General features: G+C 38.6%; 1 protein-coding gene across 14 annotated transcripts in view; it reads left to right on the top strand.

The window, feature by feature from the left end:
• Positions 1–27749, top strand: part of NR1D2 (nuclear receptor subfamily 1 group D member 2) — a 120086-nt gene that overhangs the window by 26937 nt on the left and 65400 nt on the right. For 7 of the 14 annotated variants that reach the window (XR_012489648.1, XR_012489642.1, XR_012489643.1 and 4 more), the window contains exon 8: positions 22472–22597. The exons of 5 other annotated variants lie outside the window; for them this stretch is intronic. Coding sequence is in view for 2 of the 9 variants with exons in the window: in XM_019745232.2 (XP_019600791.2) it covers positions 165–361 (197 nt within the window). In the remaining 7 variants the exon portion in view is untranslated. Of the gene's footprint in view, positions 1–164; positions 3553–22471; positions 22598–27749 lie in introns of those variants that run through there. 2 more of the 14 variants (XM_019745232.2, XM_074312751.1) reach the window with 2 other exon arrangements.

The raw sequence follows: 27749 nt of genomic DNA, 5'->3' as shown, positions 1-27749 counted from the left end.
GCCATTGGGATTTCTAAAACTTTGTCAGTTATCTATTGTATTTGTTCCAATGTATAAAACCTTGTGTTGAATTCACTGATATTGATGAAGAAGAATTGTATTTATATTTAATATTAATAATATGTCCTCTCCTTCATATCTCCCTATTTCTTACTCTGCATTAGATCGGTCTGGAATAGAAAATGTCAACTCTGTGGAGGCTTTGCAGGAAACCCTCATCCGTGCACTAAGGACCTTAACAATGAAAAACCATCCAAATGAGGCCTCTATTTTTACAAAACTTCTTCTAAAGTTGCCAGATCTTCGATCTTTAAACAACATGCACTCTGAGGAACTCTTGGCCTTTAAAGTTCACCCCTAAGGCCTTTGTTTATTTAAATATGAACTGATCATGCTAACTGTACATTTTGTGCTCAAATGCTTATTTATATGTGTATACCATACGTGGAGATAGAAAAGACCTTTAAGACAATACAGGATTGTAGGCTCTCTCTGTAATCATGCAGTAGCTGTTTGGAATGAGGTTTCTTCAGCCATGATTAGACATTGACCGCCTTTCCCTGATAGACCAGTCAGCTGTGTTGCACATAAACTGGAGAAGTTACACTGAATTATACTTACACTGAATGTTAGACTTTTTAATCTGCCAAAACCAAAATATTTTGATCTCCTTGTGGTATAGGTGTAACGCACAATCACAAGTATATGAGGACTTCAAAATTAATCTTTTGTGGTAGAAGTTCTGTTGTGTGGTGGAAACTCAATTTCACCATAAGACTATTTGATCTGGTAACTGGAGACTTTCTAAGTGAGGAGAGTTCCATGTCTGTATTTCACTCTGCCGCTGTTCAAGTGTATGATCCTGGGCAGGTTGTTGGCTGTGGAAAATGAGAATTGATAATGTTCCCAATACCCCACCTCACAGAGATACTAGAAAATGTCTATATAGCATATTTACCTCTTGGGAGATAGGCACTATGTAAATAAGGTAAAATTTTTGTTATTGTAATTATTCATTATAATAATCTTTTCTTATTTGTAAGCATTTCTGAGAAATCATTTCATAGTCCACACCAATCTATTCTTCAGGGTTCCTGCATATGTGTGGGATATTGTCCTGGCACACATATTCAAAATTTATGGGTACATCAGATACATAGTATGTGTACATAATACGTATGTGAATATAGTTATACATAAATATATTTCTTCACAATATTTTAAACTGTGAAGAACTTTATCATACAATAAACTTAAATCAAGAGGTTTCAGAAGACCCAGATTAGGTGCATTTTACCTGTTGATGACATAATCATTGCTTTAAATGTTTAGATAGTACAATATTGAATTTATGCTCTATTTTTGTTTAAGCAACACTTAATATAAAAGTGCAACAGGCAGTCGAGTCCAGATTTCAAAAACTATGTATTTTAGAGTTCATCTTTGGTAAAATCTTTGGTTCAAGGTACTGGTTGTTAGAAAGTTCATTCAGATTCTTACCTTGTGCTAAAAAAAAAGTTGCATTGCTGCCCCCTATACACATGCTGCAGCTTGATGACAAATATTTTTATTCTTTCTGGAGAACCAGTCAGTGTTGGTGCATGTGTACTTTGTATGTGTGTATGTGAGGGAGGGGGGGAGAGAGAGCGAGCACAAGTGTGTTCTGAGTCCACTTTTTTTTTTCCTAAATGACACTACAGGGATTTTGTCAAATTAGATTTAATCTGTAATTTGGAAAATCATTTAGTGTGTGAGCTACAGGTTTAGAAGTGGTATAATCAAAGACATTTCATCCAAATTTTTAATATTGGGCTTTATTAAATAGATAAAATAAACCTCGTTTATGGCAGTAGGAGAAATAGCCAAAGTTGAGGATTTTATGTATGCTTTTCTGTTTCCCTAAAAAATAGCAATTTTTTTTTTGGTAAAGATTGCCTTCTATATAATTTTTGGATTATATAAAATTGCAAAAGTGAAAAGAGCCCACTTTACTATATTCAGCCTGTTACTTTAATGACATGTGAGCAGAATGCCTTATTTTGTAATCTTGTTTAACTTGTTGCTATGGGGACTTGAATTTCTGTGGCACTAGTTAAGTAAGTTAAAATCAAAGTTAAACCCTCTCATTATTAAAGAGGAAAGGTGATGGTGATGTCTGTAATATGATATAAACCATAATTGAGATTTACCTTAAATAGGTATAACTTTTATGGGATATACGGTATAGTTTTTGTGAATTCTTTACATGAATTATCTAATTCTTTACAGCATTATCTTTTTGTAATTTTTTTTTTTTTCCCTAGGATAAATGCATAGTTTTCTTCTATGGGGGATAGAAACAGCTTTTTGAAGTAATACTAAAAACCTCAAAGATCATGTTGATTCTTAATTTTTGCCTTTTGCATAAGCCTCTTTATAACATGTATCTTTAAAACAATTACTAAGTCTTTAGGAATGTATAACCAGAACTATGTTAGTATTGCTTATAAAACCTTACTTAGGTTCAATATGTACATGTATACATCTGTGTATAGGTATATAGATTTGCATTTTGTCTTGTAAAATTTTATTTGAATGAATTCTTCCTGTAGGTAATGGGAAACAAAATTAATGGTTCATATGCCACTCGTAGCATTTCTATATTTGAAAATAGCCCAATATTGAAACTTCTAATTCTAAAATTAAACCAGCAGCCTATTACAAGCACATTCTTTGATTGAGTCATTGGTTATAAACTTACTAAATGTGGAGAAGACAACCAGTTTAGGGAACTTCTGAGTGGGTGGGACACTGTTGATTAATTAATAACGTGTGCTGTATTAAGTGATGCTTTAACTCTGATTTTAAAGTTAAAATACGGGCATTATGTCAGCAAACTTAAGGGCATTATGTCAGCAAGCTACAACTTTTTTTCCTGTGCTTTTAATGTAGCTCTACATGATCTGAGAGAGGATTCAAGCTTTTAGAGAGAAATAGCTGAGGGAAGGGGGGAAACATCTTGTGATGAAGTTTTTCCTTATGATGGTGGTTTAATTACAGATGAAAAAACTAGAAAGAAATTTCAGTGGATTAAGTGTATAGCTGTCGTATCTACATTTGTAACTTGAGAGATGATTTATTTTACGTAAACATCATTGCAAAGCAGGGTGTAGAAGCTCAGCTAGATTTTTTACTGTGCACGAAAGTAAGTAACTATGTCGATTACTCTTTTTCTTTTCCAATATAAAGTTTGCTGAATGTACAAGAAGAGTTTATCACTTAGGATATAGCATTTTTTTTAGGGGTTGGGGGGAGGGGCTCTGCCAGGAAATGACTTGTAAACAAAGATTGTCTGGATTTGGTCTGAAATAAAACTTGAAGCTATTCTTGAACTAACATGGAAAAATAAACTGGCTGTTTTTTAAAAAAAGATGGAAATATATGGTTGACAAGATATGAATTCAATTTATTTTCTACAGACTGTTATTGATGAGGACGTGGATAATACCTTCATGTTTCTGAAAAGTAATCTGTACATGGGGGGAGGGGATAATAAATATTATTTCTAACCAAGTGTGGTTTTTGGTATCTTTATCTCAGCGTTTTGTAAGACTGTTTATAAGTTAACTTACCACTTTCCCCTGAGCATAACAGGATCTCTTATGTACATTTCTAATTCAGCATAGGAGAATTCAGCGTAGGGGAGTGTCTATAGGCAGAGCTTTTTGTGAAAGAAAATTTTAGAGTTTAGAGATTGCAGCAAGGATTGTTGCTATTTTCTGTAATGCCAGCGGATACTGCTTCACTGTGTTTGATAAAGTAATCTTTCTGGAAAGGAGAGAGTGAGAGAGAAAGGGGGTACTTGATCCAGTCAAGAATCGGCCTGGGCCATGAATGGGATAAGGTGCCTCAGCAAGACCTCCTTCCCCCTCCATTTTCCCTTTCCTAGCGCTTGTGGCCACGCTGCCAATGTTAAGGCAGTTAGCGACATCAGCATTCCCTGCACTTGTTTCCTGGACCGCTAAAATCCACCATTTTTCTGTGGATATTAATTGATTAAATAAATTTGGAAATGCTGGGATAAACAAAGTTCCTGAGATGTCTTTAGGTCAGTCCTGTTCTCTAGTGAGCGAATGTGAATTGTGAACCCTTTAAGGAAGGCTTGAGTGGGATGCAGTTGTTCCCAAACTTCCTCCACCAAGTAACCCCCTCTTTTTTCTGTACTGAGCACTTCTTGGGGTTTCTTGAAAGGGTACTTTCAGGAGAAAACTTGTAATCCACTTTGGGTTTTGATCAGGATGTTGATCATATCCTGTGGATTATTGTACAGATTTGCATTGTATTTTTCACTGGTTTTGCACAGTATAATAGGAAATAGCTCAAAATAAATATGTGCTTGATGGAAAACAAAATAGATTAAATTCCTTCCGAATGTTGGAAATGATGCATGTGAGTAAGACAGCCAATTCACAGATCTGGTTTTAGTTTGTACACTCAGTTGGGCCTGTTAAAATGTATTACATTGCTTAATTCTTAGTCTGTCTAAAAGTTTAGGAAGAACTATGGCTTGTGTCCTGTGGCCATGTCAGAGTTGCTCTTCACAATGTGAAAATCGGTTGTTCTGGGGTGATTTTCAGATACCAGATTATCAGGTCCACTTAGAACAGCAATTTGGATCGAATGGGTGTAGGAACCATAAGCTTGAAGGAAGCTCAGAACCTGTCCAGAATGCTTTCAGGGGCGGCATGTTCCCCACAGAACTCCATGAGGGGCTCCAGTGGTTAATCACTAATCATAGACCCTAATGGGCACTCTCCACCCATCCCTGGGAAGAAGAGAAATCAAAAACCCATTCGTAGAATGTTTGCCACCATCACCTCTTTCAGTTGCCGCTTTCTCTTGAATTTGAACTCTGGAGTTAACTGTTCTATGTTTTGGTGGGGGTGGGAGGTCCATTAGGATTCTCTGATCTGATGTTTGTCGTGAACACAAAGTACTATAACCTCTTGCTGACTTCTGGCAAATGGGATGGGGAAGATATAGCAGTTCTTGGTCAAGTCCTTTATAGTAAAGGTTGGATTTTTTTTTTTGGAGGATCCTTTTTTCCAGTGTATGCTTTTTTCCTTTTTGCCCAGGTTCTCAAAATTAGCATTTCCCTTACATTTTAATATTAATTATTGAAGAGGGTAAGATCGATGTTTAAAAAAAGAAAACTCAAATACAAAACACCTGAGGTGAATATGGTGTTCCTAAATTTTTTCCCTTCATTTTCTTACTGGTGTCCATAGAATTGAATATGATCTTATAAAGTCTCTAAATTACCTTTTTCCTCTTCTGTTTTTTCTTTTCTATTGTTTTTTTCTCTGAACTCTCCTTATCCTTAACCCCAGCAGTTTTTCCCCCTATTGCTTTGTTGCTTTGCTTGTAAATTTTCATCTATTTTTCCCCCTACAATAGCTGTTCTGTTTCCTGTTCAGTTAAACCCAAGTAAGGTAGTTTCCAAAGTGGAAAGCACCTATACTTTCATTCTTTCTTGATCACCTATTTGCTCCTTACAATGGCTGCTCTTTTTTCTAAGCTATTTTATCTGACAATATTTTTGAGCAATAAACTGATGGTTTGGTTGTTCATTACTTACACACACATACTGAACATCTGTATCTCAGGGTTATTATTTTTTTAGTGCAAAATGAGGTTCCATGAAAATCCAGGACACTAATCCAGACTGTTTTGGAAGTTGTGTGTATATGGAGAAAATGGCCACCAATTACATCTTGACTAGTAATTACCAGCAACTGCTGTCCTAGCCATGGTGTGCCAGAGCCCGCTTCTCAGGGCTTCTGAGGTCTGATTGTTAACATTTCCAGGAATTCAGGGAGCTGGTTATTAGAAACACAACTATTACTAAAAATTATATAAGCTTACAGTTGAATTATATTTGAAAACATACTCAGAACTCATTGCTTCTTAATTATTTTACATTTTACTGTTATTTATGCTCTTGAGGTTCACTACCTTCATTTTTATGTGTATGGTGGAAATACTTCACACTGGTGTGTTCCTACCCCTCTCTTCCCAACTCCCTGCTAAGTGACGGCACATTGGTGGCTCAAACTTGGCCGTGGTGGGATTCTTTGTACCGTGAAAAGCTGCAAATACTATGAATCAGGGCTTAATTCATTCTTTTGTTGATTGTCTAGACTTAAGAAAGTGATGGACAACATGTGAATAATGCAGATTAAACTTAAAAGTGTCTCATATCTCTAGCTGTTAAACATTGTGAATAGCACAGAACATTGAAGAAATAGTCCAGTATTTGAAAACTATTACCTAATTCAGCAGTTATTGACATCATTGATAAACAAGTCCAGTTCTGACATAGTTTTTATTGTTTCATTTTTTATTTTTTAATGTACTTAAAATATCAGTCAACACTCACGTCAGAACTATACTTGTTTGTCAATTGCAACTTTGGCAAAAATAAAGGAATTCTGTGAAAATTAATTGGTTATGTAGTGTAATTTACAGTAAAGATGATAGATATTTTATAAATTGTGTGCTGTATATCCATTCAGTGAAAATAATAAATACGTACATACACACATACATACATACTTTTTTCCTCCCCAGAGAGCTAGTTGTTAAATATTTACCAGCATACAACTATTAACCCTAAGATGTAATTCTGTTCTCTAGATAAAGGAAACTAAGGCTCAGAGAGTTTAAGTAACGTAAACTCATGGTCACATAGCTACTGAGTGGAGGCTTGGGCTACAAACCCAGACGTATGGGCCCCAGTCTGTTCTCAACTGTTGTACATCATAGAGACACTGGGCTTGGGGTTTGCTTGGCAGAGTGGTTTTTAGTAAGTACTTTGATCTGTTCTTACGTGGAGCTAATACTTATGAAATTGTTTAGGAATGGGTAAAGGGGAAACTCTTCATCAAGGATTCAATACATAATAGGAGTTTAATGTTATCCCCTAACTCCTAAATGAAATTCTCTTTCTTCTATAAAAAAGAATAAAAAACTCTTTGCAAACTATAAAGCCCTATACAGACATTAGGAATTGTTTTTCCTTCGGAAATGCCGTAAGTAGAAGAGAAAAGTAGTAGGTGGGAAACTGAGCACAGGCCCTGGAGGAGGGTCTCTCTCCCTGTGGTCAGCCTGTGTGGCTTGGGCCCTTACGAGCACCTCAGGGCTGATGAAGAGACTTGCCACACGAGGTGGTGGTTCCCGACTTAGGTCTTTCTCAGCTGGGAACTGCACTGACAGTTAAGACTGACTGTGATCTTTATAAATTTTAAATATTAACCCCTTATCCAATGCATTGTTGGCAAATATCTTTTCCCATTTATTAGGCTGTCTTTTTATTTGGTTGGTCTCACTTCTATGTGGAATGTAAAGAATAGATTAAATGAGCAAACTAATCAGAAACAGTCTCAGACATACAGAGGGAAAACTGAGGGTTGCTAGATTGGAGGGGGGTGGGGATGAGGGAGAAGGTGAGGGGATTAGAAAGCACAAGTTGGTAACCACAAGATTGGCACAGGGATATAAAAGACAGTTTGGGGAATATAGTCAATAATGTAAAGATTTTGTAGAGTTTCAGGTGGGCACTTGTCTTATTAGGCAGACCACTTCAGAGACGGTGTAGATGGCTGACCACTGTAGTGTACACCTGAAGCTGAAGCTGAATAACACTGAATGTCAACTATAATTTTATACGTGTGTGTGTGCGTGTGTGTGTGTGTATATATATATATATATGTGTGTGTGTATGTGTGTGTATATGTATATATGTGTGTGTGTGTGTGTATATATATATATATATATATATATATATATATATATATATATAACAATATATATACACACACATATATATCTCTTTTTTTCCCCCCACAGAATGTGGAGTACAGCATAGAGAATAGAGTCAGTGGAATTGTAACAGCTGTATATGATGTCAGAGGGGTAGTAGATTGGGGGAGAAGGGTTATCACTTTGTAATGGGTGTAAATGTCTAACTATTACATTGTTTTGTACAGCTGAAACTGAAAAACAAACAAAAAAACAAATGAATGAAAAAACCCCACCAGATTCGTAGATACAGAGAACAAACTGATGGTTGCCAAAGGGAGGGAGTTTGGGGGGGGCTGGATGAAAAAGATGAAGGGATTAAGAAATACAAATTGGTTGTTAACAAAATAGTCATGGGGATGTAAAGTACAGTTTAGGGAACACGAGTATAGTCAATAATGTTGCAACAACTATGTATAGCTTTCAGCACAGCAGCACTTTTCCAGTTTTTGATCCTAACAAAAATGTACATTTTCGTAGTAAAAATGTAAAAGAGTGTAACATTTTTTCATCTCTTCCCATAGATTTTAAAAATTTTACTCCAACCCTCAAGGAAGTCAGGAAAATTTTTTTCATATACAATGAAAACTTTCAATATTCTTAGCTGGCAATGTTGAAAGAATTTTGTAGTGCATATCCAGATATATTCCCACGGATATTTTACTATTAACATTTTATTGTACTTGTTTACTACATATCTATCCATCCTTCCATCTATCAACCTATCTTGGTTTTCAAAAAAAATACATTTCAGGCAGGAGGGGATGGTAGAAGATGGTAAAGGGGGTCAAATATATGGTGATGGAAGGAGAAATGACTGGGTGGTGAGCACACAATGTGATATATAGATGATGTATTACAGAATTGTACACTTGAAACCTATGTACTTTTACTAACTATTGTCACCCCAATAAATTTAATTAAGAAAACATTTCAGAGTTAAGTTTCAGTCATCCGTAGACTGCCCTGTAAAATTTTCAGCTTGCATATAATTTACTAGAGTTGAATATTAATTTATAATTTGTTCTTTTGATGTAAAATTTATAGACAATTAAATGCAAAAATCTTTGGGGTACATTTGCCACTTGATTTTTGGCAAATACACTTTCCCTGTGTAACCTAAAACCTAAATGAGATACAGAACATTACCAACACCCCCAGAAAAATGTCTTATGACCCTTTCCAAGCAATCCCCACCCCTTCAGAGACAATAACTATTGTTCTGATTTTTTCCACCATAATTCAATTAACCTATTTTAGAACTTCATGTAAATGGAATCATTGCAGTATGTACTTTTGTGTATGACTTCTTCACTCAGCGTAGTATTTTTGAGATGCATTTATGTCATTCATGTAGCAGTAGTTTTGTTCCTTTTTATTGGTGAATACTATTCCGTTGTATGGATTCATCCAGTGTATGGATGGGTCATGGTTTATTGTATTGATGGATATCTGGGCTGTTTCCTTTTTTTTTTTGGTTATTATGGATAAAGCTGTTATGAACATTTTGTATTTGCAGTTGCATTGTATGAGACTTGACCCTGGGGTAGAATTTGCGATAGGTTCTGAGTGCAGGAAATAGTGTGTAATGGAGAGCATGCGACACAGATTGGAAGAGACATGAAGAGAATCAATCTGTTCTGTTTGGGGTCTGATAGAAAGAGCAGTACGTCAATTAGAAAATGTTTTAGACCTAAACATTAGATCTAAAAGGGATTTTAACATTAAGGATATTTATTACTTATTTCTTGCATAAGACCTCTGGAGGCAGGGCAATTCCAGGCTGGTTAGCGGCTCCAAATGCCATCAAGAACCCAGGAGCCCACCTCACTTCCATTAGATTGGCTGTTATCAAAAACACACACAAAAAAGAAAAGAAAATAACAAGTGTTGTGGAGAAATTGCAACCATTGTGCACTATTGGTAGGAAAGTAAAATGGTACAGCTACTGTGGAAAACAGTATGGCGGTTCTTTAAAATTTTTTAAATAGAATTACCATATTATCCAACAATTCCACATCTGGGTACATACCCAGAAGAATTGAAGGCAGGGTCTTGAAGAGATTGCTACATCCACATTGTAGCAGCATTGTTCACAGTAGCCAAATGGTGGAAGCAACGTAAGTGTCCACTGATGGATGAATGGCTACACAACATGTGGTTGACAATGGAACATTATTTAGCCTTAAAAAGGAAGGAAATTCTGATATGTTTTACAACATGGATGAACCCTGTGCTAAGTGAAATGAATCAGTCACAAACGGACAAATACGGTATGATTCCACGTACATGAAGTGCCTAGAGTGTCTCATTCACAGACAGAGAGTGGAATGGTGGTTGCCTGGTCATGGGTGGGGTAATGGGGAGGTGTTTCAGAGTTTCAGTTTTGCAAGATGACAAAACTTCTGGAAATCGGTTGTACAACAGTGTGATTGTATTTACCACTACTGAACCAACTGTACACTTAGAAATGGTTAAGGTGGTAAATTTTATGTTGTGTGTATTTTACCAAAATTAATTAAAAAAAAACTGCCCAGGAGTTTCTGATCCTTCTTTGTCTTCTTGTGCATATTTGTAATGTTTTCTCTCATGGTTGCAAGATGGCACCACCATCAGGCATCACAGCAGAAGCACTATATCCAGAGAAGAAGAGAGTCCTTCCTCTTATTTATTAGGGGGAAACCTTTCTCAGGAGGCCCCAATAGACTTCACCTCTCAGCTCCCATTGGCCAGATTGTGTCTCATGCGGCAAGGGAACCTGGAAAGGAAGTCTATTGCATTTTTCAGTCTTTGTAGGGAGCAGCAAGCTCTCCCAGAAAGAGCAAGGGGTTGGAGAATGGCTACTGGGTAGGCAGCCAAGAATATTGTCTTCTGCGTGGAATACTGTGAGGAAGGAAGGGGCCTCCTTTGTGAGCTCAGTGTTCATGGCCGCCATCAGTGGTGACCACAGCAGCATCCTGCTTGATACAGGAGTGATGACATTGGCTTACCTCTCATACATGCAGGGCCAGGGCAAGACTACACGTGGAGGCCACCAGCCTGCCTTTGTTCTTGTCCCACTCCTGCCTTCGTCGCATAGCTTGAGAGGCTATTTTTTTTAAAAGGGATTTTGTGAGCCAGTTGACTTCACATTGGTATCTTGAAATTAGCCATGGAGGGAGTATTGCTACCAGGGAAATCAGTAAATGCTACAGATTAGGGCTCCTTTCACCCCAGTATCATTGCACTCCTGAGCTTTTCACACATGAACACCCCAGATCTTAGTTCCAAGCTTTGTTCATCCCTTTTCCCAACAACAGTCATCTTCTGTCCCATCCCTAGGACTTAGCGCTGTGTACTGACAGTGTGGACCTGCTGAAGGAGGGCCAAAGAAAGGCGTGTGCAGGCCCTGGAAGCAGGCCCAGGGCCATTTGGGCAGGGAGTTCAGGTACTGGAACTAGAAGGGGATATAGGTTCTGGGAAGACTTGGACTGAGGAGAGGAGCACAGCCAGGGGAGGGCCAGACTTGTGACTTCTAAAGTGTGACTTTAGAGCAGGAGCCCAATAGCCTGGCTTTTGGGAGGGCAAGCGGGGGAAATGCTTCTGACCCCTCTCCTCAGTCCTGTGCCTTGGACTGGATGGGAGAGAACACTTCCATCCCTCATCTACCTGCCTAACTTCTCAGTGAGGGGAGGATTGCCGTTCTCATTCATTAGAACACAGGACTCGTTCACTGGCCATGTTTTAGGAGTAGCCAGAGTTACTTTGTCTTAAAGTTTGGGATCTTTGCAAGATGCAGCCTTTGTGATTGCATTCTTTGGTGGGGCAAACACATGTGGGCAGCTTAGCGTCTGTGACTGTACCTGTGTGTGAAGCTCAGGTTGGAATTCTTTCCACTTTAGGTTCAGGAAGAAGGGTGCAAAAGGCCTCCTGACTTGAGTCTGCCAGGACTAGATGCAGCTTCTATCTAATTTGTACCTTTTAGAACAGTGATTCTCAAGGGGTAGTGCTCAGACGAGTAGCACCATCAACTGAGAACTTGTTAGACAAGCACATGCTGGAGTTTGACCCCACACCTCCTGGATCAGAGACTCTGGGAGTGGGGCTCAATAGTTCGTGTTTGAATGAGTTCTCCCTGTGACTCTGATGCAGCTAAAAGATTGAGAACCACTTCTGCAAAACAATGTAGCTTGGCGTATTAGTTTGCTAGGGCTGCTGTAACAAAATACTACAGACTCGGTAGTAACCAATAGAAATTTATTTCTCACAGTTCTGGAGGCTAGAGTTCTGAGACAAAATTGGCAAGGTTGGTTGACATGTCAACAAAAGGTCACTGCCACCAATCCAATGACAACAGGAGTCCCCAATTTGGGGTGCAGTGAGGAGAGAAATGTTATTCAAGTGAAACAGCCTTGAGTGAAACAGTTCAAGTGAAACAGTTTGCAAACTCGGCAAAAGCAGTCTTGGGTAAAAAACAACAACAGTGTACTCCGTGGAGACAAAAGGGCAACTGACTTATACTGAGAAAACAACCTGCCCCTGGTTTCTGATTGGCCTAATTTCATGCAAAGGAGGACTCCAAATTTGCACAGTTTGGTTCTAATTGGTCATTATGGAGCTGCTCTGATGGGTCAATAAAGATGCAGATGAGGATATAACTGCGCAGTTCCGAATGGATGGGGAAGGTCTCAGTCCCATTGATGGAAATATCACAATACCAGGAGCTTCTTTATAAGGGTCAGCTCAGAAGGCAGGTCCGAAGTGCAGGAAGCTTGGTGGCTCTGTCTGTGGCTTTTCTCTGAGATGCAGGGTGCAGGAGAGGCCTCTGTAAACAATGGCTTCTAGGCTCTGGTTATGAATTTGGGTCCAGTTAACCACAAGGAGTCTTGCTTGGTAGGTATATTCTTTCTTAGGGTTGACAGTCTTGAGGTAGTTCCGTGTTTCCCCCAAAATGAGACCTAGCCGGGCCATCAGCTCTAATGTGTCTTTTGGAGCAAAACTTAATACAAGACCTGGTTTTATTTTAATATAATATAGGACCGGATCTAATTAATATAATATAATATAATATAATATAATATAATATAATATAATATAATATAATATATAATATAATATAAAATATAATATAATATGATACTGGGTCTTATATTACTTTTTGCTCCAAAAGACACATTAGAGCTGATGGTCCGGCTAGGTCTTATTTTCGGGGAAACACGTATCTGTTCCAGATCTCTCTCTTTGACTTGTAGATGGCCGTCTTCTCCCGGTGCCTTCACATTATCTTCCCGCTGTACGTGTCTGTGTCCAAGTTTCCTCTTCTTATAAGGACACCAGTCAAACTAGATTAGAACTCACCCTAAATGACCTCCTTGTAATTTAATTACCCCTTTAAAGACCCCATCTCCAAATATAGTTATATTCTGAGGTCCTGGGGGTTAGGGCTTCAACATGCAGATTTTTGGGGAGCAAATGTAGCCCATAACACTTGGGAAGGCTGGTCATATAATTTATGTGTTTGTCTTTTCCCCCATCCCCTAATTGTGAGCTTATAGAGTTCAGAGACTGGGTCTTCCTTGTTTTTATAGCTCTAATCTAGTGTCTTACAAAGTACCCAACAGTCTTCCAATAAATTATTTAAATTGATTGACTATTGATGGAAGTTTGATGGAAGTGCTTTTTGATGTTTTATTGGGGTTATAATCTTAAAAAACTTTGTGTGAGTGTGTGTGTGTGTGTGTGTGTGTGCGTGTGTGTGTAAAGCATACAAATATATCTCAAAGCTTAGTGTGGTCCTAGGCCTTTTTTCAGGGAAGTCTGAGGTGGGACGCTTATTAGCTGAGGTCTTACTACTGCATGTTGCTATAGATTTCTGTATTCCTTAATCCTGCTAGCTTCTTTTGTGCAGTGTGTGTGTACAGTGGGGGCATTCTTCTGGGATCATAAAAGAGGCTTAGCACCTAAATTCTCTCAGAAACTTATTTGTTTGTTTGTTTTCTTCCTTTCTGTCTGAGAGTGTTTGAAAAGAAAAGGAAAAAAAAAATAGCCCTGCTTCATTCAAACACAGCAGAGGATTCTAGGTGTTTGTATTTTCAAGCACTCAAAGCCAGACGGTAATACACAGATAATTGTCACTGAGAGGTATCGTACTTTATTTGCTAGGAATTTTCTATTGTTGCTTTTCAATTTAGTAGACAGTAGAATTACAAGTTGCCATGACAACCTATCCATTGCCCAGGCTGCCTGAGCCTTAAAGACACAGAAACCACATTTGGTTTTATTCTGTAGAGCTGACATTGTTATAAAACAGAGCAGAGTAGAGTGAATATGGAATTAGAGCAGACATCCTGCTCCAGCCTCTTTTCCCTTTTCTCCCCTCTTTGTGGTTTCTGTGTTTACCAGGCCCCTGAATAGACCAGTGTGGAAATTGCATAATTTGGTCCCTGGAGTTCTTTCAAGAAAACACCGATGTTGCTCTCTCCCATGCAGTTTTGTTATCTTTGTTGGCAGTGTACTGTGGGACTTTAAGAAGCTTTGGGGGTGGTTGGCATATATGTAGTTAAACTCCCCCTCCAACTCAAGGTTTGACAAATGATGAACTTCTGTCATTTCTGTGACCACACTTCTTTCATTCAGGTGGGACATCAAGAGATGGCTCCAGAGAAACAGAACAGTAGTTCTTGAGACATTTCCAACATAAGGGGAGCCAGAAAGGCCTAGCAGATCTGGGGACCCATTCTTGGTTATGCCAAGAAATGGAATTATCCAGCTATGCTTGAGAAAACAGTGAAACTTCTGGCAACTCTTCTAAGTGGATTTTCTCATTCCTCTGAGCTTTGTCCATAGCCACTGAATGCATTATGTTACATAGCTAATTATAAAAGATCTCGAGGGCCAAGGGATGGCTAATTTCTTCTGGTAAGCTAATTTCAGAGCATACCGTGAGCCTGGATAACTGTATACTTCCAGAAGGCACAGTTGAAAAGTTAAAGAATAAAACAAAACCCATCAATAAAATAAAGCCCACCCTTAGCTGCAGAAATTGCGATCCCCTGAAGTTTGCTGCCTATAAAAGTTTTGATTTTAACTGAGGTATATTTATTTTTCAGTCTCAATTTTTTATTCAGACCTTAGACCTTCATTCAGTGCTGATTTTTATGGCTGCTTTAAGGAGGAAATCTGTTTTTTGGTGTAACTTTATTTCGTTTGGAAAGTGGGATCTACTAATGAACCGTTGGTTGTTCATCCTGACTTTGGGGTGATTTTGGCTTTACCCTCTGACTTGTTTGAGAACTCAGGGTAATCCCAGATCTTCTCAGTTAGCCACGTTTATGAAACAGATAACAGTAACAAGCATTTAGATGGGGGAAGGATCTTAGAGATTATCTGTTGCAACTCTGCTCAGACTTTTCTCTCACCAAAATACATGCAACGTGTCTTTAGTTTGGGCCCTCCCAAAAGCAGACTCAGGGACTGGTGTTGGGTGCTGGGAAGTGATACCAGGAAGGAGAAGTGAGGGAGGGAGCACTACCGAGGGAAGGGAGGAAAGCCAATTCAAGGTGTGCTAATGAGCTGGCTGCCACTAAGGCCAACGGGGGCTCAGTCATGTTGGGGACCACCTGAATATGCCTCAGAATTGTCCTGCCAAGGGACAGGGAAGTCGGGTATTTGTCTACTGAGTTGGTCTCATTGGTTGAAGGCTGCCTATGCGGGCTGAGCTACTTCCCAGGGAAAGCCCTTAGTCTGAGAAACAGTGAGACCTGGGCTCTGAGATGGGACACTGTCAGCAATCATAGGAACTGTCCCCTGTAGTTGTAGGTGAGCTCAGACATGGGTCGGGGCAGCAAGAGTGTCTGCCTTAGTGGGTCACTTCCAGTTACATGACAGACGACTGTGGGAGTATCCATGGTTACCGTGGTGGTTTTAAAGTCTCATCTGCAAATTCTTGACACACTTCCCATGAAGAGCTTGTGGTTTCTTTCCCTTGACTCTGGGCAAGCTTGTGACTGCTTTGACCAATAGAATATGATAAAAGTGATCTATGTGACTTCCAAGGTTAGAGCTTAAAAAGTCAAGCAACTTCCACCCTGGCTGCTGGGATACTTGCATTTGGAGCTTTGATCTGCTTGGTAAGAAGTCCAACTACCCTGAGGCTGCCATGTGTAGGCTCTCCGATCAACAGCCCTAGCTGAGCTCCCAACCAATGGTTAGTGTCAGCTGCCAGCCGTGTGAATGAACCATCTCGCTGTCTCATTCATTTGAACCTTCAGATAATCTGCAGCCTCAGCCAACCTCTGACTGCAACCTCTTGAATGACCCCCAGTGCGAATTGCCCAGTCAAGCTCTGCCTGAATTCCTGACCCACAGAATCTGTGAGCAAAACATAATGATTGTTGTTTTACACTTTTAACTTTGGAGTGCTTTATTATGCAATAATAATAACTTATCCAGGAACCTGGTGCTATTGAGGAAGTGCCAGGAGAAGAGTAGCCTATCATTTTTCAGAGGAGGCCATGGAGGGCAGGGAGTTGAAGACACTTGCCCGAACTCACATTACTAGATTTTTCCAGCTGTGCCATTAACAACCCCCCACCTGCTTTCTGGGGATGCCTTAATAATGGGAGGAAATGATTTGAAAAAGGCTTTGTGAGGAGCTTGGTAGCACCTTGCACTCACACTGTGCCTTTTCTTTCCTTACTATGGAATCCTCCAGGTTATCTCGTTCCATTCGATTGCTGAGAGGGTTGCAAGGTTGTACCAACTGCCGCTTCATAAAGAAACCATTTCATTCTCTTTGTCCAATACGGTACAATCAAGGACATAGAAGAGACATGAAGAACTTATTTCACTCATCTGGAAATCTTTCCATCATGTGAATATTAAATTTGGACAAAAACTTTTAAGAATCTGATGTTCCAGTCAAGAGTATAGTTTATAAATTCTGGTACTCTGTGAGGGGCTGGGAGAAAAAATTTTAAAAAATTTTAGCCTCAAAATCATATGAGCCTTGAAACAACTCCTATAAAGAGAATGTCAGTGTTTTACGGTGTAATGCACTGATAATACACTTGAGTTTAGAAATGAAGGAGAAAAGCCTTAAGAAGGCTTTTGGGTTTTTAAAATGTATAATATTAGTTAAAAAGAATTTTAAAACTCCAAACCATTCCTGATACCAGATGAACCCAAACTCCTGTCGTATTTATCTATTTCTAGTTCAAACCCCTAAGGCTGATTTATTACCTGCGTCTTGCAGAAGTTGATAATAAATTCTTGATTATGTCAATGAGAATAAAAATACTGAGATGAAAAATGGTCAGTCTGATGGTTTTCTCTGACTCTGTGTGAGTCATAGACACGACTGGTGGGCTTCATAGACACTTAAAGTGGTCTTAAAAAAGATTTAACTGAGAAGTGATCAATTCAGAGACCACATATAGATACATCTTCATTACAGAGTCTAAAGTGGCTAGACTTCAACATTCTTCAGGATCCCTGAAATGCAACTTCATGTCTTCTGTTTACGGAACACTGTAAACAGTGCTGGGACACTGGTTTGATTTTGTTGTTTTTTTAAAGACTAACTTAGGTTTTAGGAACAGGTAAGGAGTGCTGGGAAAAGGGCCACCAAAAATTCTCATGGTGTTCTCTAACTTGAAACATTAAAAAGTAAGAGTGTAAATTGGTGTGTGTGTAGAATGTGCATATGTGTGTGTATTTATGTATACCTGCCTCATTCCAAAATGGAAGTTAGCTCGTTCCTCTATCCCATATATTTCCTGTAAACCGAAAGTTAGCTCTAAAGACTTGATTATATCCAAGTTAATTGTTTATGGCTACAACACACTGTAGGAGATGTTGCAGCTTCACGTAGCATCATAGCTATTTAGCTTATGATTCTGGAGGTTACTCTTCAGCTTGGGCTGGACTCAGCTGGGAAGATCTGTTCTAGGCTGGGTTTGGTTGACCTTGGCTGGGTTCACTTACGTAACTCTGGTCAGGTGGTTGTCTGGCTGGGTTGACTGGCTTATAATGGGTTCAACTTGGGTGGCTCAGATGACTGAGACCTTTCTCCATGCGATTACTTGGACTTCAGCATGCTACTTTGGGCTCATTCACATGGCAGCTCAGGGCTCCAAGAGCAAAAGCAGAAGTATGCAAGGCCTCTTGAGGCATAGGTTATGACCTCGTACAATATCACTTCTGTCAAAGAATACCTCAGGGCCAACCCAGAAGTGAAGAAAAAGACTCTACGTTTTGATGGAAGGAGCTATAATGTCGCATTGCTGCCGTGTTTACCCCAAAATAAGACCTAGCCTGACCATCAGCTCTAATACGTTTTTTGGAGCAAAAACTAATATAAGACCCAGTATTATATTATATTATATTATATTATATTATATTATATTATATTATATTATATTATATTATATTATATTATATTATATTATATTATATTATATTATATTATATTACATTATATCCAGTCTTCTATTATAGTAAAATAAGACCAGGTCTTATATTAATTTTTGCACTAAAAGATGCATTACTGCTGACTGACCGGCTAGATATTTTCGGGGAAAAACGGGAGGGTATAGGTACAAGAAAGGAAAGAGTCTGTGGCCATTGTTTTCAATGTACCACAGTGGGTTTGTAATCCCTGTCGGTGCATGCATTGCTCACCTTGCTTATGGGCCACTAGCAGAAAAATGTTCCACACTACTGCTGAAAATGTTTCTGAGAAACCAGGTGCTACGAATGTGTTGTAGTAACCGAGAAACGCTGAAAATGAAGATTTTGAGTTAGTTGAGATGGTAAGTGAGCAGTTGATGAGTAGCTTTTTCCAAAAACTGTGTGGCATTTGCCTTTGTGAAGAATATATATATATATTGGCTTCAGTAAATCAGCTATAGAATAAGGACATCCAGTTAGCTCACTTGAAAATGTAAGTAGTACTCTAAAATCTGTATAGAATATACTATGGACTATGGCAAGATAAAAGGTGCCATGCAGAATCAGAACACTTCATAACAAAACGTCACAGACTAGATTGCTTAAACAACAAGAATTTATTTCTCCCAGTTGTGGGGGCTGGGAAGTCTGAGATCAGCGTGCTAGTATGTTCAGGGTCTGGTGAGAACCCCTCCTTCTGGCTTCTAGATGCTGATTTCTGGCTATAGTCTCACATGATGGGAAGGGGGCATGATTGAGAGAGCTCTTCGATCTCTTCTTGTAAGGGCATTGATCTCATCATGAGGACCCATCCATATGATCGCATGTAAACCATACCTCCTAAAGGCCCCACCTCCAAATACCACCACATTGGGGGTCCTGGGTTCAGCATATGAATTGTAGGGGGACACAAACATTCAGTTCATAACAAGTTACACACAAAATCAGATTTTCTGGTTTACATTTTTTGGGGAGTGAGCAGTATTTTGAATGTTTAGGGGGATATGGTAACACATTTCCTATATTTGAAGGGCTCACAGGTGGAAAAGTAATTAAACCTCATAGTGTCTCAGAAGAAGAATTGGGAATTATAGATGAAAGCTATGACAACTGTAGAAAACTGGCCTCAGTTTATTGTAAGAAACTCCTGTGGAATCAACTAGGCTCTCTGTAATGGGGGAAATAGACTGCCATATATGGTCACAGGTTCTGTATCCTTAGCTGGTTCAGAGAAAGGCTCCACTGCACTTGTTGGCAACTGTGTGTTTGTAAACTTGTGTGTGGGTGTGTCACTATATTTATTGGGAGGGAAAGTAGATGTATGTGTGTGATGGGGGTTGGAGAGTTGCACTAGGTGCCTTAAGGGTAATAATTTCTAATTCTAGTCTTGGCTTCAGATTTATGAAAGGTAGCTGGTATAGTAGAAGGGGCATGGGTTTCAAACTCAGACTGATTTGGATGATTCCTGGGTTCATGATCCTGGGCAAGATATTTAACCTCACAGCTTGTTTCCACATCTGTAAAATGGGCAGGTTTTAAGGATTAGAGAAAGTGTTTGTCGAATACTGAGAACAGTTCTTAGGTGCCAAAAATGATGCCTATTATATATTTAGAATCACATTATCAGTATTAATTCTTCAAATATATTTTGAAAACCTATTTATGCAAACCTAGCTAAGTGCTAGGGTCCAGTGGTGAAATATATACTTTTTTTTCCTTCAGTTTTTTTTCCTTACAGTTATTGAAAGGAATAAACAATTAAAATACAGTTTTATAAATGCTTTCACACAATATTATCTACAATTTATAAGTATTTATTGAACATCTATTCTGTGTGGGGCATTTTGCTAACTATTTGGTAGACGGTTGGAAAATACAGTTTTATTGTACTATTAAATAATGTACAGTGACTTCTGCAAGATAGTTAGGGGAGGCACTATATCAAGAATATTATACCGGTTGACTGTACCTAGCATGAGAAAATGGCCACCCAAATCCATTTCTTTCATTTTGAGCCAAACCAAAGGCCTATGATCGGCTAATTCTCATTTACTCAGCAGGGGGCGCTCTAGCACCAGGGATCACAAAGACAGTAAACAATTTAGCAAAACAAGGACTTTTTTGGTTAATGTTTGTTTTTCAGGCAAAAAAGGAAAGCTGTTAGGAAAAATAAACAGTTTATCAGGCATTGCAACAAAGACACTTGAGGGGAAAGACAAGCTGTCGCTTCAAGGACAGGAAGAAAATTCCCTGTATTTGTTGAAGCATCAGACGCCGCGTGAATGCCTTGTAAGAAAAAAAAAATCATGAAATGAGGAAGGAAAGAAAAACAGCAGAGATAAAAGAAAAAATTAAGAAAATAGAAAACAATTGAAATCATTTGCAAACAAAGATGGAGTACAGCTTTGGAGAGGGATATGGAGGGGTATTGTAGCAACTGGAAAAAATGAAAACTACTGAAATATAATTGAGAATCAGTCTAAGTATTCAGATGTGCGATTTACTTTAGATGCCAAATTTCCTGCGTAATTTGGTTGAGCTGCCCATCCCACATCCAGTTTTCATTTTGTAGCTTTCAATAATAGTTTGAGGTCTTCAACACATAAGAGTTTTGCACCTAAGAACAAGCACCTGATTTCTGGATCTAAATGACTTCATTGTTTTCCAAATTTTTGAGTTAGAAAAACAGACCAGGTGAATTAGGAACTAAGTTTTAGTTAAAGGGATTGGGGCAGGAATAGCTAAACTAAAAGAAAAAAGTATTCACTGTGAAATTGGTTGGATTTTTGAAGCGTCCTGTGTGCTAACTTATTAGGATTAGGGAAGATGCTCCCAATTTAATCTTCACTTCCTCCACTTGGCCATTAAAATGGCATTAAAAAAAAACACTTCTCCTTGGAGTGGAGGGTGGATGGGTGAGGGGAGGGAAGAAGGATTAAACAACTAAATAAATAAAGATGATTTTTGAATAGTGAAAAAAGAAGAGCTTTTCTACTTTCTGTTTCAAATCAATAGCTTAGAGTCTTTTTGTAAGGTTTTTAATGCATCGTCGTTCAACTTGGTTCACTCTTTCTTGTAGAGAGGTTTAATCAGCACAATAATTAATGTGAAAACAATCCATAAAACAGAAGGACAAGCAATTGTTAGATTGGTTATTAGGATCTAGCCACAGTCTATGCACTACTTGAATTAAATTAATGCAATAGAAAAACGATTTTACGTGTGGTTCTGAAACTTTAGCATTCATCAGTATCACCCGAGAGGCTCCTTAAAACACCGATTGCTGAGTCCCACTCCTGGTGTTTTTGATTCTGTTGGTCTGGGGTGGGGTCAGAAGGTGCATTTCTAGCAAATTCCAGCTGATGGTGATGCTCTTTGTCCCGGAACCTCACTTTGATAACCACTGACTTACACATTTGCTTAAAAAATTTCCATTTGATTTAGTTATGACTTTGATATTCCCCCTCCTACCATGATGCGAGGTCAGATCAAATAATTAACAGAGGAGGAGGACGGAGTATGCAGATATTTACTGAACACCTGGTATGTACTTGGTTCTATTCTGGGTTCTTTACATTCTTAATCTTCTCACTTAATCTTCCTTGTGACTTTATGAGTAAAGAGCTGTAAGACCAGATGAGTAAAGAATAAAGAATGATTTACTCTTCCCCCTCAACATATGTAGATCCTGAGTCTTGAAGAGCTGGGGAATGTTCCAAAGGCAAACAGCTAGCAGGTGGCTGACCTGGAATTTGAGCCCAGGTGTGCATGACTGCAAAGACTGCATTACAGAAGACTTCAAAACATTCATCACAGTTTGATTTACTGAATTTTCACAGATTTCAGTTCATATGAACCTTATAGGACTGACCACAAGCAAACTCCTTAATTTCTGAACCTAAGTGTCTAAGGAGATAAGTACCTGTCTATCAGGGCTAATATAAGGAGGAAGTGAAATAATGTATGTCAGAGCGCCCAGGATAGTGTCTGGCACAGAATAGGTGCTAATTAAAGCTGAACTCCCTTTCCTTTCTTTGAAAATGCAAGTATTTTATCCAAGTTCATTTTAGAAATAAGTGAGAAAGCTGTGACTAGGGTAGAAACACTCAGATTCTGGCTTGTCCCAGGGACTTTGAAGTACCTTAGTGTGAAGGAAGGCAGCCATTCAGTTTGTCAGTCAACAAGACCTATGTCACTCTTCTAGATTTCTCCAGATGGAGCCTACCACTACATTTGCCTCATGTCACCCAACTCCTCTGATGACAGTGGGTGTCTGTCCTGAATAAGCTCTTCTCACCAGTGTAACCAAACGGAACTGGACGCTCTCCAGGTGAGTTGTCCAGAAGCCTGTGTCTTCCAACTACTCTCTTGGTTTGGAATTCCATCAACTTTCCACACACCTTCCACACTTGGTAATTCCATTATCTTTGTTATTTCTGAGTCTGTTTCTTTTGACTAATTTTGCTCCTGGATGTGAGTCACATTTTCCTGCTTCTTTGCATGTCTACTAATTTTAAAATTAGATTTTGACATTATAAATGACATTTCATTGGGTGTTTGGATTTTGCTGTCTAAACAGAATGTTGAGTTTTGTTTTGATAGACAGTAAACTTACTTGCAGATCAACCTGATCCTTTGGAGGCTTGTTTTTAAGCTGTTAGGTCTGGTCTACAGTAGCCTTTACTACTGAGGTGTGACACTTCTGGGGTTGCTCTGAATGGCCTTGTACTCAGTGAGTCCTGTCCACTCTGATTGTGGGGAGCTCAAAACATCTTTCAGCCCTGAATGTGTTCTGGGAATTGTTTAGCTAATAGCTACTGGACAGGTGTCCTCTTTTGGCTCTTTGGAGCTTTATCTAAGTGTGTGCAGGTTAGTATCCAGTCAAAGGCTTGAGGAGACCTCCCTTCAGATTTCTGGAAAATTCTCTCTGCATAGCTCCCACCTCTCTGGTACTCTGCCCCATACATTTCAGTTACCTCAGCTTCCCCAAGCACCTCTACTTGTCTCCTCAACTCAGTGAGTCTCCCAGTTTCTGTTTGGCTGCCTTTCCCAGTGCCAAAGTCCAGAAATTTCCTCTAGGCAGAAAACCAGGACAATTATAGGGGGAAGGCTCACCTTGTTTATTTCCCTTTCTCTCAGAGATTACAGTCCTGCTCTGCCTGCTGTTAATTGTTTCATATATTTTGTCCAGTTTTCTAGTTATTTCCAGTGGGAGGGTATGTCCTGTACCACTTACGGATCCACAGTTGGATGTAACAATCTGCACACTTTCATTTGGTGGATTCCTACTTGTCCCCCTTGTGAGGCTCAGCGCAGCCACCATCTCCCTGGGAAACCTTTGGGATTTCCACCGTTTTGACTTAAGTACTCCTTCATTTGCTTATTTATGCACCCCCCCCCCCCCGCCACCCCCAATTACCCCAGGACTGTGAGCATCTTAGGACATGGATTGCAGTAACTCAGTATCCTCAGCCCCTAGCATGGCACTCAGAACACAGTAGTGCTCAATACATGCTCATTGACTAAGTGGAAAAATTATTAGGTTGGTGCAAAAATTATTGTGGTTTAAAGGTTAAAAATAATTGCAAAGACTGCAATTACTTTTCCACCAACCTAATACATGAAATTGTGATTTTTGCTTCAAGGTCTGTCAAGAGTGCTCCTCATTCATCCTCTTGTACGTCTCCTCTTTCTTGGTCTCTTGAACTGAAGAACAAGTTACTCTATCCCTCCCCCTTCCCTCCAACCTGTACAGGAAACACGGGGGAAGTCTGCTCTATGTCATTTGTATCCTGTGTCAGAAGGGACTGACTGTCCATCAAAGTGTGTGATCCCGCCATAGATAGCGTTGCCAGATTTAGCAAGAAAGTAAACATAACAAACACACAACCACAAAGCACAAGACTCCCAGTTAAATTTGAATTTCAGATATAATATTTAGGACATGCTTTTACTAGAAAATGATTCTTTTTCTTTCCCCCCCCAAATTCAAATTTAGCGAAGTGTCCTGTGTTTTGTCTGGCAGCACTACACTGGGAAGCAGCCGCTCAGCCAGGACTGTATTCTCACCAGTAGAACATGGTGCGACATGATGTGTAAGGCATGATGTGTGTCACTCCCTGGTGAAGGTGGTGCAGCTGTGTGGTTTCCACCTTCTCTTTCCGCTTTTCCCTGAATGCAGAGGCCTCAGAGGCCCTAGGGAAGGAACAGGCCACAGGAAGAAAAACCCTGAGTCCTTGCATAGCACATAGATGAGAATGGCTCACAGCCTGCTTTGGATTGCTCCATGAGTGAGAACTCAACTTCAGTTGGGTTAAGTCAGCAAAGCGGTGTGGTTTATTTCTAAAAGCTGTGAATATTCCTCTATTTCCTATTCTGCTGAAAGAGTGAAATGTGGATATTTTCCCTAAGGTTCTACGTGGCCTACTTGATAGCTTCAGTTGTATATCTCAAGATGCCTCCAACTCTACGTGTCCAAACCTGAATTTGTGATTTCCCCAGTGCCAAACTGGTCCTGTGCTCTTTATTTATCTCAGTGAACGATATAACCATCCACACATTCTCTACTGGTATACCTCCTTTTCTCTCACTCTCAGTATCCAATCCACTATCAACTCATGTTCATTTTACCTCTTAAATGTCTTTAATTAGTCCATCTCTTTGTATTTTCATTGCTACCATCAAGTAGGCCAAGCTATTAATATCTTTCGTATGGACTGCTGCTACTGCCCATATCCTGTCATCCCCTGACTCTCTATAGCCTGTCAGCCTATCCATTTTTCTACATTGCAGCCAGAGTTGATCTTTTCTTTTTTTTTTTTTTTTTTTTGTCCTTTTTTATGCTTGCTATCTCTCTATTGAAGTTCTCACTAAAGTCCTTGGGCATCCTTCTAACCATTGTTTTTTTTTTTTTTTTTCATTTTCTATTTCCTCATCTTTTTTTTTTTTTATTAATTAGTTTCAGGTGCACAAGACAAAGCAAAACTTAGACATTTATCATTTATATCCCTCACACTGTGTGAACCCCCCTCCCCCCATCCACTATCCCTCTGTACGTTCCCAAAACCTCTCACCTTCCCCTTGTCCCCACCCCCCTGCCCATCTAGCAACCCTCAGTTTTTCCTCCATTTCAAAAGCACAATCTCCTCTTGTCACTCCCCTGGCTAAAACTCTCAGTGGATCACCATTGCTTTTAGGATGGGGACGGGAATGTTTAGTGTGACCTCCAAGGCATGATCTGGCTTCTGCCTGCATTTCCAGGCTCATTTAGGAACCTGATTCCTCCTCTTTTCTAAGTTCCAGCCATACTGGCTCACCTCTATTTCCTGAATGCTGCACACATTCTCCCGTCTACCAGTCAGGTCTTTTGCTAGGCAGGTTGCTTTCCAACTCTTAGTGGAGCAAATCTTTATTCTCCTTTGAGATCTCAGGACTCAGTTCAATCAGTTCCTCTGAAACCTTTCCTGACTTTCCTAAACCAATTTCTACTCTTATGAAATCTCACAGTAGAAAGTAGCACTTTTTAGTAGGCCTTGCCACACCAATAATTTTTATATATCTGTGTGGTTCTTTGATTTAATATTTGTTTTCTCACCTGTTAGCTCTATGAGGATAGAAAATGTCTCTTTCTTTTTGTGCTTATGACTAGATCTTTATAAGTATTTGTGTCATATAGGGTTCCAACTTAAATATTTTCTGAACAAGTTCCCAATTGTCCCCAAAACATTCTTTGAATGATCCTTCTTCCCCTATTGGTTTTAAATACTATTTTTATCTGAATGTATTCTTTTTTTTTTTTTGATGTTATAGTATTTTTTATTCCATTGATGATGATTAGTTTCTCTTAGAAGTCAGATCAGGATATCTCTTGGCACAGTATTTCTGCTTCTCAAAGAATTAGTTGAGCTTCTAAATTCCTACCCCCCCAGCCCTGTCTTTCTTCTTCTTTTGTTTTTTCTTCAGTCAATTGTAATGTCATCAAACGGAGAAGTGAAAAGAACACTTAACTGATAGATATTTCTTGATTCACACAAGGTTCTTCCAATTGCAGTGTATGACCTCAATCAAATAGCTTAGTCTTTTGAACCTCAGTTTCTACATCTGTAAAATAGGGGTCATAATATCCTACTGAGGATTGAATAACAGAATATATATGGAGTATTTGAGCAGCTTCTAGATGTATAATAATAAGCAGCCAAGAATTTTTTTAAATTAATTAATTAATTATTTATTTTATTGGGGTGACAATTGTTAGTAAAATTACATAGATTTCTGGTGTACAATTCTGTATTACATCATCTATAAATCCCATTGTGTGTTCACCACCCAGAGTCAGTTCTCCTTCCATCACCATATATTTGCCAAGAATTTTTTTATATCTGCCAAAGTATCAGTGAGTTTCTTTAAAATTTCTTTTGTTTTCTTAAATATATTAAACATTTTTTTCAATTACAGTTGACAAACATTATTATATTAGTTTCAGGTGTGCAACATAATGATTATATATATATTTATATATATAATATATGTATAATATATATGTATATATATATATATATATATATATATATCTTATGAAGTGGTCACCCAACAAGTTTATCTGAATGTATTCTGACTCATAATGAGTCTCTTAAAATTCCTAGTCTCTTTTATCTCTCTCTGTCTATTTGTGTCATAATAGGGTTCCAGTGACATACCTTAAAAATCTTTTGATATCTGGTAGATCAAGTCTCATGTAGTCTTATTATTATTATTATTATTTAAATTTTTATTGGGCAATATTGGGTAACAGTGTGCTTTTCCTGAAAAAAAAAGTCAAGTTTTCTTTTTTTTTTTTTTTCAATCTAATTGTGGAGGGCGCAGCTCACTGAACCAGCGACCTGGGTGTTATGAGCACTGTGCTCTAACCAACTGAGCCAACCATCCGCACCACGTAGTCTTATTTTTAAAACATTATTTTACTATCCTTGAACATTTTCTAATTTAGAGGATTTTATAATCATCCTGTCAGATTTCATTAAATAATCATATTGGGATTTTGAATGGGCTTTTATTGAGAATTTATGGATTAATTTTGGAAGGAAATAACATCTTTATAACTGTGAGCCTTCTCATCCAGGGGCATGAAATGTCTCTTTCTTAATTCAGGCCACCTTTTATATTCCAGAATAAATTTTTATAGTTTTATCCATATAACTCTCATATATTTCTTTGTTTCTTTTCAAGTGTATTCTTAGACATTTTATAATTTTTCTTTCTATAGTGAATAGAATTTTTTAAAATTATAATTTTTAACTGCTTATTACTGGTAAATAAGAAAGTGCTTATGTTTTTAAATGTTGTTCTTCTAACTGGCTAAATTAGTGAATTCTATTATTTTCACTTTTTTTTTTAGTTGCTGTGTTTGGATTTTCTAGGTTGCTTTCCAGAGTGTTTGCTAGATTTCTAGGCATTGCTTCTTTATTACCATTATTTATACATTT

Source organism: Rhinolophus sinicus, linkage group LG10 (assembly GCF_036562045.2).
Source record: "Rhinolophus sinicus isolate RSC01 linkage group LG10, ASM3656204v1, whole genome shotgun sequence".
Lineage (NCBI taxonomy): Eukaryota > Metazoa > Chordata > Mammalia > Chiroptera > Rhinolophidae > Rhinolophus > Rhinolophus sinicus.
This window is presented reverse-complemented; position numbering and strand designations above follow the sequence as displayed.